The 15,992-nt window shown below is 27.6% G+C and overlaps 1 protein-coding gene across 1 annotated transcript in view; it reads left to right on the top strand.

Annotated features, from left to right (window-relative positions):
- LOC147079231 (acetylcholine receptor subunit alpha-like) overlaps positions 1 to 15,992 on the top strand; it is an 836,032-nt gene that overhangs the window by 609,443 nt on the left and 210,597 nt on the right. The window contains exon 5 of the mRNA XM_085954767.1: positions 3,362 to 3,477. Within this exon, the coding sequence (XP_085810893.1) occupies positions 3,362 to 3,477 (116 nt within the window). The remainder of the gene's footprint in view (positions 1 to 3,361; positions 3,478 to 15,992) is intronic.

Raw genomic sequence — 15,992 nt, 5'->3', positions numbered from 1 at the left:
AAAATGGATGAGATGTTATGTCACATAAACATAAATTCTCATCATAATAATTCATCATTTACTGATGTCTATAGTATAATATTATTCTATAACAACAATGATTATATAACATATTATTTATTACTGAGATCGAAAAATTTATATTTTACAAGTGTAACTTATACATCTTAAATGCATTGCATCTTAATAACATTACTCTCAATTATTTTTAATCTATCTATCAATCCATCTTCCAATCAAACAGGTAATTACTGGGGGCTAACAGTTTTTTATACATTATTTTCTACAATAACCCAAAATTTGTAATTTATGATTAAAAAAAAAACAAATTAGTCTAATTTGTACTAAACACAAAATAATTTACAAACAGAACAACAAAATCTTCACTCTTCTTTGGAAAGTACCTATTAGATGTTTGGCAATAATATTTGTTTCTTCTTTCTTCCGTTTGTTTCCCTTTTCTACTAATGTAGATGACGTTGCCACTTTCAGTTTTGTTTTTTTTGTGAACGATTTACGAATACCGTGTATGTAAATGTTTAGCATGATCGTGGGTTTTTCTTTCCAACTAATTTACTATAATTGAATAAACTTTAATTGTTTACTTACTTTAAAATTATCCAACATGACACATCTCTTGTGAATAGAAAATATCATCAGCGAGCCTTAATTGTATAATTGATGTACAAATGATATAAAAACACAATAATACGAAGATATTTTTAAATGTTAGTCATTTAGGTACTAAAATATATTACTATCTATTGTCGTACAATACTTCATTTGTAATTTATAATATTCATCAAAATATGAACAATTATTAAAAGCTTAATATTTAATTAAGTGCATTATAAATATTCCTATGATGTATAATACAATAACAATATGAAAATAGTTTAGCAATCAATAATTTTCTAAAACGCAGTTAATACCTACATAATTTCACCTAACGGGTTTTCTCGAGAGCTTTTGCTCCGGTCTAAGAGCAACCAACCGAGGAAAACGCCAAATAACAAAACCTTCATAGTTTTAGAAAATTTTCATTATCCCGCCAATCACGTTTCGAAAAAATAAAAAACATACGCTGCAATATTCAGTACGTCTTTTGTATCGGTCTGCCGATGATATTAAGTTATCTATATCTTTTTCCGCAGCAGTATTGTGTTGGATTCATAAAGTTTTCTTTAGGGAACCGCCGTAATGTTGTGTACTTAATGTTATTACAACATCTTTATGAATAGTTTCTTCTCCAGAAAACGTTTACGATGACGAATCATAGAGAGCAACTTTCCGTATTGTATGTGAGAACCGATAACGAAAATAAAATAAGAAATCTATTGCAATGAAGTTCGAATGCAGTTTTCCAATAACGAAAGTTTTAAACGACATGACTTAAAAAAATATATTAATAAAAGATCAATGTTTTTATTTTCTTAAAGCATTTTTAATATTTTTTGTATTTTCAGATTGTTGAATGACATTACCTTTAATGATATGTTTTCATGTTTTATTTCAGAGGTTAATATTATTTGGATTGTATTTTGTTCATGAAAATGTTTTTGGTACAGCGCTCATTAGCTGATAAATGTTAGACTTAATTAAGTAGAGTATTGAATTTTTAATATAGCCGAAATATGTGCATATGTGTTCATACTATAGTGTTTATACTATAGAATAAATGTGTCCTAGGTAAAGTATAAAATTAATTATACTGTTACTTGAAAATTCTTCATGATATTTTTATTCAACGCTTTCTGATTAGAATTCATTAGTGTATATAGAAATGTCCCTGAATGCTTTTAGAAAACGTAAATAAATTTTAGTATCCGTTAGTTCAGTAACAGTGCAGGTAAGTGTGTATTTGAATAATTTGAAGCATGATAACATTAGTTTTTTATATTAAGTTATAAGAATATTATAAAACTTATTTGTCATTTCTCGTTCCCAAGCAATAATTAATAATATGGACCTTCATCAAGTAAAGGTTATATTGCATTATTTCATACCCACTATATTTACACTTAAGCAAGTCCGAAATAAATGATATTAGCTAAAATCTTACTATTTTTTGATAATCTCTTTGAAAGCTTTATAGTTTTGCTTAATTATTATTATATTACTAACCTTATTATATTATTTATAAAATGTTTATTACTATGCTAATTTAGTGAATGAACATGGCGAAAAAAAACTATTCTAGTTTGTAGGAATGTCTTATCATTGTATATGTACACATGTACTAAAAGTCCCTTAGAAGTTAACTATACTTTTTACTATGCACTGCCTACATACATAATAAAATTAATTTAATTTATTATTGTTCAAGTTTATAAATGTTCAAGCTTTATCTATATGAAAAATCTACACTTTAAATACTTTCAATTTCCGGACATTAGTAAGTATTACAATCTGCCTTTGCTCAAACTCCTATTAAAATAATTAGCCTATTCCTTTGCAATCTTTTTAAGGAAGATATCTTTTTAAATAAAATGTCTCAAAGATTATTTTTGTAGATTATATAATATGATGATTGATTGTTGTATTTATTGACATGTGACATCTTAGAAGTAAAAGTAGTTATTTGCATTTTAAGCATGCTCTTTTGTATAATATTCATGTTATGTATAGTTAGTTGTTAATTTATTTATTAAAACTCTTATATGCTAATTCCTATCTTAAGGTAATGAATACTTGTAAAATTTTAATTGTTATCAAATTATTTATAATGCTTATCTAGTTACTTTTAATTCAAAATATCTATACACAATAAATTACGTGAATATTCTAAATTACATATTCTCTAGATGCCTAAGAATTGCAAATAAATAACTATTTTTGAAATCTCTATAAATACATAATGGCTTTCCTGTTGTACTACAAATGAAATTATAACCTTCTCCTATATGAGAAAAATACTAGTTTTTCCGACTTTCGTACCGTAATGTGGAATTTTTTAAACAATATTATATAAATTGCTTTATATTCTAGCTACATCCCGATAATATTATTTATCCTAAGAAAATATATTCATTTTGTCGAAACTATAACTCAAATTTACAATTACACTATGTTCAATTACTGCTTAATAATTGATGCTCTTTAAGTTTTTGTAATATTCATATAAACATACATTCATTGAGTGTGTTTTTCACGTATATACCTTTACCGTTTGTTCAAAAAATCCCACATGTTTGGTTTCTTTGCTTTAAAATCAATAATCAGTTTGTTTCGTAAATGTATATTTAACGTAACATTTATAAATTACTAATAATCTTTTGCATAATTCTTTGATTAAATTCACACATATATACTATTCCATATAAGATTATTCAATATATTCTAATAGTTAATCAAATAACAGGTCGACTTGAGGCATATGGACGAGAAAGCTGGCAGTAATGTGGTGGCTGTGGGAGTCGATCTGTCAGAATTCTACATGTCTGTGGAGTGGGACATCTTGGAAGTCCCCGCAGTAAGGTAAGAAGATAGAGATCTACTAACGAATTCAATTTAATTCGCCGTCCTTCTTTATAATTAACTTCTTGGGCTTGATTTTTTAAAGAGGATTAATGTTTCTTTTAGGTTCGCGAAGATTATTATATCATTTTTCATCCGGGCATTTTAATTTGCCATCACCATCTGATGCTTATTTGAAATCTTTTCATAAAACCGTTTGTCTGATATTATAATCGTTTTATTCCGTTTTTGAAATATTTAAACGTAAATTACTTTTTCAACTCGGATACATATTTTTGAAAGGAAATAATTAAGGTTATATTATTTTTACACGTAATTAAAATAATATCTCAAATTCAGACATTTTTATCTGAAAATCTACTTTTTTTTTCTTTCCATCAAAACTTACTAATATACTAACATATATCATTAAAAAGATTAATACTTATACAGTAGTTTTTAAAATGTTTCCCAATAATTGCTAGCAATACTGTATGATCACGATATTGTGTATTCCAGAATTTTCCCAGAGATGTAACTTGCAATGTTTTCTATGACGATATAAATTAATTACATAGGATACTTCAAATGATTTTCAATATACTACCACAAAATAAATATTATAATATATAGAAATTCGTGTGAATTCAAAAGATTTTTGAGATGTGAAGAGTGTATAGGTTGATTCCAAAATTTGAGAAAATGCATGGTATAGAAAGCGGTTATTCATCACACTAACTGAGATTTATAGGACTTTGTAAAACTTATATACACAATGGGAAAAGATGGCAAAGAATGTGAATACTGAATAAATAATAAAGGTTTCCAATGTTAAAGTAATATTTTTTATTTCGTAAAATAATTTATTAAATTAAATTTTAACGTAAATTTTTTTGATATATTTTTTAAATCATCTCATATCATTTCCTCATTACTAAAGATGGCAATAACTGTATATATTGGCTTTACCAACAATTTCTTCCTATTAATTAAAATAAGACACAATTTGTAGTTTCCTCACCGATTAGTTCTTTATAGTCTTTCGGCTTTATACCCAACATGCACCTTTCAATGCCACATTACGTTTGTTTGCATTTCTCTTACATTAAAAGTCCATGTTTATGAGCGTTGGTAGGAAACATTGGTTGAGCACTTTACTTTACTTGTAGTACTTATTCCACACAGGATATTAATCAACAGGGCCGGTTTCGTCTGCTTTAATGAAATTTTTTAAACTAATTTATGAAATTTATTTAAGTATTTCATTTTCGGTTATTTTTTTCAATATTGACTGTCATTAATAGATTAAATAGGAATTTTATTTTGACTTGTTGATAAATAATGAACTAAATAAAAAATACCAATCTCATACCATGTCAAGTCGACACTGACCCAATGCGTAGGCACAATCCCGATATATGTAATGATAATTACGTGGTCACTAAAGGTTTACGTTAAAAATTCATCTTAGTATTTATTCAAAATAAATTCTGTGATTATAACCAAACCTAATGCTTCAATAAGCAATGGTTACTATCAATTCAACATAGTCATAATTATTTCGTGTTTATCCGTCTTTAAATAATATAGTGTTTGTAATATATACGTTTTTTTTTGTCAAAATAAAACATTTTGACAATGGTTCAGTTCCTTTTACTAATCTTGCTCTGTACGATAAAAATTATTTGATTAAATTGTTTTCGATTACTTATATTATTATCATGCTGTCAATTCTCATTTCATTATGCCGCTATCTCAATCCATTGCCGATACATTAGTCGTCAAGGATGCATAGATAAGGTATCGGAAATCTTTCTCTCACTTCATTGAAATAGTACATCATGACGCGAATAACGAAATAAAAGAAACAATTCGTTTCATTTGCTTTGAGACTTGATAAAGGCGCCTATTCCTGTCACGTTCGACGCCCGAAGGCTTTCATTATCCCCTCGGTAAGGGTCGAGAAACGAACCCCCGTTTTTCCCACTTTTCTCACACCCAAACCCATCATTCTCGTGGAACAATCCGTGAAAACAGATCTGTGAGAGCCAAATAAGGTGAAAACGCCATAACACCTTCTGCTCTCTACAAAATTATAACATAATATGTTAAATCATAATATGAAAGCATCTTACTTTGAGAAATGCACCTATCTCAATTCTTCTGTCAATCCAGACACACACTTTCTATTTACACTATTTATTATCCCTATATTTAGTTTAATATTGACTCTTTTGACTGAGGGTACTTTAAATTCTAATTGATTTAAATTTTGTACTATTCTACTGACAGAATAGTATAAAACTTAAGTCAATTAGAATTTGAGTTTAATGTTTTGGTACTTCTTCTTGGTCTTGTGAAATTATATTAGGAGTTGCAAAAGTTATAAATGATACAGAATTCTAATGCTTGTGTCGGCAGCCGGAAACTGAAGCGCCCTGGTGTCGGTGATTGACAATTGCGTTGTTCCTGGTTGCCTAATGTGAAGTATCTGTTGCCAGTATGAATAATATTGGTTTCCAAGTCACCAAAAAACTAATCCTACTTAATATTTACCTACGTACTTACATAATATTTAAGGATCACAAAACAAATTAATAAGATAGATATGCAAGCCAGTCACCATCAACTAAGATTTTAAAACAGAATTTATGACTTAATGATGGTAAGGTCATAAATTGGATAGAATACAAAGTTTCCGAAATATCTTCAAATGATTACCAACATTGAATGTGCGTTTCGGTTACGTGACAAACTTTGGTGCATAAACAGAATTAACTATTTAAAATAACACGATTGTTAAAGTTTATTATTACCAAACCCGAAAGGTATCATTTCCTATTATTTCAGTGTTTCCTGATAAGGGGATACATATATTATATAGAGGTGATGGACGATATCCCGAATATCGTAATCCTAAATGGCTAAAATCCCGAAACCCAAAATCATGAAAAAAAAAAATTATCCTCATTAAATATTTAAAATTCACTCAATTACGATGTCAAATTGAATAGACAACTTAATCACTGTTACATATCTAGCTACGTACCTACATTTATCTCTTCTGACTCTTCTTGTCTTTTGCGTCATTATATAATATGAAACGTAAGAATAAAGTAAGACCACTCAGTCACATTTATATATAATAAGTGAATTATATAGGCCAAAATTATCATAATAATATATTATTAAATTTGTTAAAAATATTGATATTATAAATTATGTTAGGTAGTTAGGTACTAAACGCAGGTATCATAATATACAGCTAATTTAGTGCTAACACCGCGACTGGCGCGATTGGAGTACTTGGCTTTTAGATATAATTAACGTGTTATTTAAAAGTGGTAAATAAAAGGTAATTAAAAGTTCAGCAGTGATTGTACAATTGATATTTTCGTTGATTATCATCGTTTTACTTTTGTTTACTTTTGGCTTTCGCGATTGAGTCCTAAACACGTCATGATAATGTAGAAATAAATCAAAGTAGTAATGGTTGAGTCATAATTATTTTTTATTATCTAAGACAGAATATTAACAATAAATGTGTATACAATAATATTTAGAATATTTAAAATATGTACATTATTTTGAAAACCTCAGAAACACATTAATATTTAAAAAATGGACAGAGTTGGGATTCGAACTAATATTTCATTTTCCATGGCTCAAAGAGCTAACTTTGAAGTGTTTTAAAGTCGATTAAGAAATGAATGCCTATTTATAATGATATTTTTAAATCTTGAATAAAAATAACTAATGATTTCTGTTATATCATTACTTTCATTATTAAATTATAAAGATGCTAGCTATTTACTGGCAAAATCTAAAAAACCGAAGATAGCGTATTTATTAACACTTATTTTCAACTGAATCGGTAGCTTAATATTATATAAAAGCCATCATCTGGAAAGCGAAAGTCATGAGTTTTAATCCTATCGACGTTAACGAGTTAGAGAAGACTACGGAGGCTATTCCAATAAATTTTGTATCTTTAATAAAAAAAATATAATGTTATATTACATCTAATTTCTGTGTTCTATTAACACAATAATAATTTATTGTTAATAGTTTTTGTCTTTATGATGATATTATTATATAACATATGTTACCATAATTAATATTAAATCAATATAGCCGAAATAAATTACTCTTAAAGTAAAAGCATTAGCGTTTCCTTGATTATTTCATCAAGATCTTTCTAAATTTCATGTACTTTAGCATTGGCTCAAATTAATTTATCAAATTGAATGTTTGTGTTTAAGTTTAACTTGTGAGAATAGTATTGTGAGAGATAACATTTCCCCTAAACCCGTTTGTCAGGGATTTCTATTGTCACATTATTATGAAGACCTTGAGAGATTAGAAGACCCAACACAGTTTACGATAAACTTCATATCAACTTTTAGGGATTTACCTATATCAAAAGTTACTGTCAAACATTTTTATGCGATTCAAGGTAATTCGTTATACATGGCTACAGTGGCGGTAGCTTTATTGATGTACTATTATATGAACACGTGAACCTCCATTAAAAATCCAATATTCAAATAGGTATTACATTATCGGTACTTCTAATATTTTTTTGCAATAAAAATAAATGGTGTTTAAGATTTGTTGGTTTATTACTAATTTATTTATTGACTAATCTCAGCAATACAATCGTAGTTTTCTAATACTCGGTTTGACAATTATTACAAACGCACGTACGATTTAGAATGATGGATCTTGATAAGATTATCTACGTAGCTCGAGGCGCGGTACTAGGGTATGCTTGTTCGACTGTGCTCACTTAAACTGTGTATTATATTAGTAATAAATAAACGAGTGCTTGCATTATTCAGTCAATTTTCGGAAGAAGGTATAATAATTTATACATAAAAAAATAAAATGAGTGATTCTTATAGCGATGAAATTAGCAATCAAGTAAATATAATTTTAAATGTTGTTTACTTGTTTCCAAGAAAGCAAAAAATATTTACTACTGATTATGTATGCAAACATGAAAGATTCACAGTAGTTGGTACTAACAATATGTTATTTTATTAAACAAATTATTGAAACTTGTTTGACATATTTATACGCACGCATCAACTAGTATAATATTACAATACCTCTAGTGTGTTCAAATAACTACAATTCGAATAGTTTAGTCAAAATCCTAAATATTATACTTTATCCAAAGTGCGTGTATTTATTGTATTATTAAAATATTAAAAACTTTTAAGTTTATATTGACTATTAATTTAAAATTATACAATTTATATAATGCAACTTTCATATCTTTACCTTTGTCAGTTAATTAAAAATATTTTAAAGTGGAATTTAAAAGAAAATCAATAATTTTTAACGTCAAAAGCTATAGTTAGGGTTTCACTTAACTATCATTATTCTATGCATAGGGTATATAATTAAATAGTTTTATATAGCATCAACATACTAATATATAATTATAACTTAATATATAATTATATATGATATAATCAGTCGGAGTCTAATTCAATTCTTGCTGATTCTTTGTATGTGATCATTCTTTTAAACGTCACATTTTGCGAGGCAAATAGTCTGCAAAACTTTTTCTAAATATTGGCCTATTTTTTAAATTTAATTGATTTAATCAAATTCGTCTTCATAGTTTTTTTTACTGAACCCTATTCAGTAGCATAAACTCTCTTTCACTGGGTGCCACTGCATTGTTTTTTATTGTGATCGCACGGCACCGTCAGCAGTCAACCATAAGGCGCGTACTTTTTACGCAAATTTTAGGGATTTCGCGTTTTAGCACGTGTTATGTAATGTGCGATAACCTCCCAACAAAAGTTTCTTTATTGTCATTGTTCGAAAAGCACCACCTTTTTGTGCGCAGAATTTTATTTAAATAATTTATTTTTGACTTTTAGGACGTATTATAAACGACACAATTAAAATAATAGTTATAATGGTTGTTTTTAACTAAAAATGTTGGTTAAAAAGTTGTTATATCATTATTTATAATAACACCTGTTTGATGATATAATTCATCGTAAAAAGAGAGCAAAGTCTTCACTGAGCCTTTTTTAAAGAGGAACCTAGCGGGAAAATACGAAGCTTGCAATTTGAGACATTTTTTTGATAATTTACAATTTCAACTATATTAATGAATAAATATGTATCTGAAAACATTAAAAAGAAAAATATTTTTTAAGACAAACTTACAATTGTAAAAAATGTAATAAAATGTGAATTCGTTGTATCGGACCGCACCCTATTATTACATATATTTTATGGTCATATGTATTATTAAAAATCTAAGCATCACCTAAGCGATTTTTGACTAATTCATAGTTTTAATATTTTTTATATCTATTATAAAAAAACATCGATTTTTATAAAAAATATAAATGTGTATAACTTGAAATCCTTTTTATTTATATCAAATCAAATATTTTTATAAATATAAATAAAATATTTATATAAATATAAATAAACGGTTATTATATTATTTTTCTGCATATTTTTTATTATATAAAATTTACTCATGATAGTGAAGTCATTATTAAATTCAATAATTAAATCTACGTAAATTATTTACCATATATGACCAAGATCTTTAGAAAGATATAAACAAACAAACATCTACCACAACTTAATGTAACCCAGAAATATGTAGTGTTTGGTTTATTTTTAAACTAATAAATAATCTGACCATTCTTTAACTATAAATAGACAGTGTATTTACCTTTTATATTATCATGCCTATTATTTCTTTTTTTATGAAACAAATACTAGATATAAAATATAAATTTAATTCGTCTCCAAAAACAATCCGAAAGGTGAAATCCACGTTTAAAAACGATCATTATAATTTACAAAAAAATGTAATATAATATTTTTATTGTGTTATCATAGTACCTACACATAATTTTCATAACACCTCAAGAACTGACCAATTTAAAAAATCTTGAAAAAAATGTAGTGCCAGACAGAATTGAATTGAATATGTTTTACCAATTTAGCCACCAATACCCTACCTAATTATGACAAGATAAGTAATAGTCATGCAACTGTGGCGCTTTATCTTGGTTGTACGCTCATTGATGCTTCTAAATGACTATTTTCAATAAAAAATGTTAGATTCTTCAATCTTGTGTTTCAACCTAGTTTATTAACTTTTATCATGGCTTCTATATTATTATGTATGTCTCAGTTGAATCATTATAGTGTTTTAATAATATATATATAATATAATAATATAAAAGTATCTTATATTACGACTAATTTTATATTCTTTATCGTAAGAAAAAAAGAAACTTCAATAATTGTTGTATTAAAATATTATTGCCCAACATAGGTTAGTCAAAGTGCTACGATACGTGGACATTCATATTCGATTTAATATGTATGCCCGCGATTATAAAATATTAGATACGTCAGTAGAGCGCCCGTCTCTGTGGCCGTGGGTACAGGATCGATGTAGTGCCTGGAAAATAAATGTCTTTGTGTTATTTTAATGACGTGTGTTTGATTTGGAGTAGGTTACCTAATAATTAGGTGAAAGGCTAACAACCATTATATGCATGAACCCTGTGAATATAATGTATACTCCGTAAAGGCCCATAATATGATCCACATAGGAGGAAAATAGTAATAAAGAGGAATCATTAATGAACCCACTAAGACTTTAAAAGAGATGTATTAAAAGAAAATTCACCCTTCGGATATACAATAATAGTTTATATTGATAACATTACCATGAAAAAATCGTATTAAAGTTTTCTTTGATTTTTATTGTATCTATTAATTACAAAAATTCACAAAATTTTCCAGTAATAAGCTAAAACAGATGTTTAATTTTATATCGAGGTTAATAAAACTAAAAATATAGTAAAAAAAAATTGGGTGACTACTAAAAAAACATGTTGCTAAATTTTACTTTGAAAACCATTGAAATGAAATGCATACAAAAATCGGAATGGTAATTGCATTAAAATTCGTTGGTTTATTTAAAAAAAATGCAGTGTGCTATTGTAAAAAAAATATTAATTAAAATTATCATTTAGATTTAACATCCTGTTTAGCGCTCAGAGCGAAAATTCATTTCCCGGAATCGCAAAGATCTGCCGCTAGAGAGAAGTAAATTGAAACGGCGCTGTCACACGCATGCATCGTTAACCTCACCACAGACACACTTACCCTTCACACGTTTCCTTTATGAAAAAAAAACTCTACACCACTGTAATATTATTAAAATAAAATTTTATTACTATAAACTTTAAGCTTATAAAGAATAAATGAAAAAAACATCGTTAAGCAATGCAAAATGTTTATCGTAGTTTATCTATCATATAAAATAAAAAATTTTATACACCGGTTAACTATTCATATAATATAATATATGGACAATTATGTAAAATTTGAAGCAAATTATCATCTCTTTCCACTCGTGGTTTTACCAACGTTGAGCATACATAATTTAACTTTAATTTCAATTTCATAATGATAAATAAGGTTACTTAAATTATAAACACAAACTGTACGTTTATTTTCATGTCCAATTTAAATATTGCAATATATTTTTTTACTATTTTTGTATTAAGTACCTATATACCTAATATAATATTGCCAAGTAAAATTTTTGTCGTAATTGAGTTAAGGTTATTAAGTCGTTTGTTTCTTTTTTTTTTTGAAAAAAAATTGATATTATATCCAAATGAAACCGGTTGGTACTTATCTGTAATATTATTGTGTTTTATTTAAAATACTAAAAATTTGAATCATTATAAAATAATTAACACTTGAGATAATATCTATAGTTATTATATCGTTTTTATTTCCACAGTTATATAATATAAATGAAAACATAGTATTTTTATTCCATTAATTATTGTAATTGCAGAGCTTTGAGCAATGTGGGGTACTATGTCTAAAATATTAGAACAAATTTAATAAGTTAATTTTATGAAAAGAGAATAATTTCGAATAGAAATATTATAATTTGTTATATTTTGCCACCATACTCATCATTAAACTAAGACATATTTTTCTTTTTGAAGTCTGTCAATTCTTGAAATTTTGTGGAAAATTTTGTCATTTTAGATTACCTAATAGTAAATTATAATTAATATAAATTGATAGTTATAACGTAGGTACCTTAAGTTTAGTAAACTATTTTATAATAATCAATCGATAAGTATACATTATGAAAGTTGTTATTACTCTCACACACTATTAAATTTAATTAAATTTATTTTTTTTCTTTATCATAGTTAAAATATAAACGTTGACCTATTCAAATGGCTTAAATCTTATATGAAAAAATATATAAATATTTTTTTTTATTACGTAAGTGAGTGCACTATTTTTCATATTTCATTCATAATAGTTTTACCCATAAAACTACTATTATTTCAGATCTTTAAGATTTTTTTAGATCAAATTCGAAAAGTGCTACGTTTATTGTGTATTTAAAAAATATTATATAAGTAATATACTTATATGACATATAAAAACAAGTGTTAATTAGTTTCATTTATATGGCAAATAAAATCGATTGTGTACGATTTTCGTGCATGGAAGATACACGTTTATTTCAAAACTCAGACAAAAATGAGCAAACGGTCTTAATAATAATTTATAATATTATGTACATTTTCCAGATCAATATTACGTTACTACAAATTATGAAATTACTTCCACATCAAAAGATTGATGAAAGTAATTCGAAGAGTTTGCATATAACGTGTAGCAGCAATACTGAAATAAGGCTGTGATATATTATTTTCCATTCAGCATAACACAACCAGACAAGCGTGAAATTTATTCGCAAAGTTTTTGCGACGACGATTTGGCCATTTGAACTATGTGGGTAATGTAATGCGCATTATAAACTGCTCACCAAAAATATTGCAGTTGTGTGAATTTCTTTCTACTTATATTTTTCAACGTTTATAATAACATTATCTTCCCTTCGCATACACAGTTTTCAATTTGACTTCTGGCTATAATATACCGGTTCCTACCTTTATCTCTAAAATTTGCGCTAAAATATTCTTCCTAATTTTTCATCAACGTTCAATTCAATATGGACCTTGACTACGTTCAGGAAATATCAACGCTCCCCCTCTACGCAAGTTTCTTCCAATCCCATACGAATATGTTCTCTAGCTCTCATTTTTCTACTCAGTATATTAAATAAGAGACTTTGTATGGATGCGTATCTTTGATGCTTGATAAATGGCTTTTCCAACAGATTCACCCCATTTTCACACTATTTTTTCTTTTTAACACTACAACAAACTACGAGACCATACGACAGTAGTGTAATTATTAGTAATATAAGTAAAACAATCACAAACACCGGAAATTGAATCTAGCTAAGGCTAGCGCATTATGGACTAAACTCCGAAGACCGTTTTAAAATGGTGAGACGATAGTCATAAAATTCGTAATTTTGCCTTTCTGGCCACGTGTAAACTTTGTGTATGGTTTTGAAAACGCTTTTCCTTTAAAAACATCTTCGACTAAAATTCAAAGTTCAAACTGACATATCGTACTTCAGGCAAAATCTTTAAGTGTGTTTCTGATGCTTTTCCAAATATTGTATATTTCATGAAAAATATGTATACTTAAATTTTGAATAATTCATAATTCAATGATATAGGTTTATTCTTTTTAACACTGCAACAGACCATGCGGCTCAGTGATAGCTGTGTAATGAAAGAGTACTGCAGTGGTAGAAGTGAAATGATCACACAAACACCCATACCATGAGGGATTATAAATCAATGTTGCTTACTTCATCAACCATATAAATTTGAAAAGTTTTTCTTCTTGATATATGTGGAATAACACAGTATACATGATACTCCAACATTTATCAATTACGGATTCGTACACTAATCAATCAATGAGAGTCAAATTATTGATTCCCAGAGACTAATTCTAAATTTTTCTTGGCATATTATGAGTGAAAGATGATGATAATCAGAGGTTCAGAAATTCACGTGTTTACCATCTAAATTGGCGGCTATAGATTTTTTCTTCCTTGTCAAGAATTTGACTGTTGGCGTAAAGTGAAAGTAAAAAAGCATTTCACAGCTATATCAACCATGAAATTCGAGGATCGCGCGAATATCCCGACCCTGCTTTGCTGCGGTTTAATTTTTTCCGCGCAACTGGAGAAATCATAACACAAAATTGCGGTCATAATTCAGTGGCGGAAATACCCGGCCACTTTATTTACTTCTCATGACTTGACCAAGACACTGGAATTAATCTTATTTGTGAAAATTATATCTCACTTAAGTCATTTATATTATACCTACATACCACGCAAATTTTGAAATTCTACCTCAACAGTATTGTTTGAGTAGAATCAAAAATATGATTATATAATAATCGTTATCAAATACCGATACTGCTGGATAAAGGCATCTTCTTACTATCTCCATTATTATTATTTATTTGTATTACGTCCACGTGTACTTATATTAAATTTGAAATACATACATTTGATTAAAATATATTTAAAATACATCTTTTTAAGATGTATCATAATTTATTGAACATAAGTAAATAAGTTTCACAAAAAAATATCGCCAATATTAACAAAATTTGAGATAATACTTTGGATGTACAGTTGTTGGTAATGTTGGTTCCACCTCTTGTAATGTACATTCCTAAACCTTGTGTCTCAAAGTCTCTAATTTAATTTGGAATTCCCTTTTTTATTTATTATATTATTATATACTTACATTATTTTCATAATCATATTATAAAAATGGTTAAAGTCTAGATTCATAAGTTTTACTTGAGTTTATTGAACCAGGTCATAAGAAGTAAATATGTTTTGAGGCCTTGCAAAAAGCGCACAGTAAAAAGAAATCACCAGAAGTCAAATGGGCACTTTACCGTTGGTCTTGAATTTCATGGGGAAAAAACAAGTAACGACGTTAATCGTGATACTAAAGCAATATTTGATTTTTTCTTTCATGATGAATTTGAACACAAATCTTTCACACATAAATAACGACTGCATTTTTACATTTGGCATACAAAGGCATTTGATCGTGTTGATCACGATATTTTATTACAAAAGCTTTGTACATTTGGCGCGTCATATAGTATAATATGTTTTTTTGCTTCTTATTTGAAAAATCGCCGTCAATTTGTTGATTACCATGGGAATGAATCGCGGATTTTTAGAACAAACTCTGGTGTTCCTCAAGGTTCAAATCTTGGCCCAATTTTGTTTTTAATATTTTTTGATGATATTGTCAAAGTTATAACCAATTCTTCTTGTTTGCTATTCGCAGATGATCTTAAACTTTTTCTAACTATTGAAACCCCATTATGCTGTGCGATGTTGCAGTCTGACCTAGATGCTATCTAGCAATGGTCTATCTTAAATAAACTTGAATTCGCTACCTCCAAATGTAATATTATTTCATTCAATCGTTCAAGGCACACCTTACCTATTGTTCCCATACACATTGTCTGGTATAATATTGAGTAGGGTAACGGAGATAAAAGATTTGGGAGTATTGTATGATACAAAGTTC

This window comes from Rhyacophila brunnea, unplaced genomic scaffold (assembly GCF_057557595.1).
Source record: "Rhyacophila brunnea isolate RB1 unplaced genomic scaffold, BYU_Rbru_1.0 scaffold_10, whole genome shotgun sequence".
Classification (NCBI taxonomy): domain Eukaryota; kingdom Metazoa; phylum Arthropoda; class Insecta; order Trichoptera; family Rhyacophilidae; genus Rhyacophila; species Rhyacophila brunnea.
This window is presented reverse-complemented; position numbering and strand designations above follow the sequence as displayed.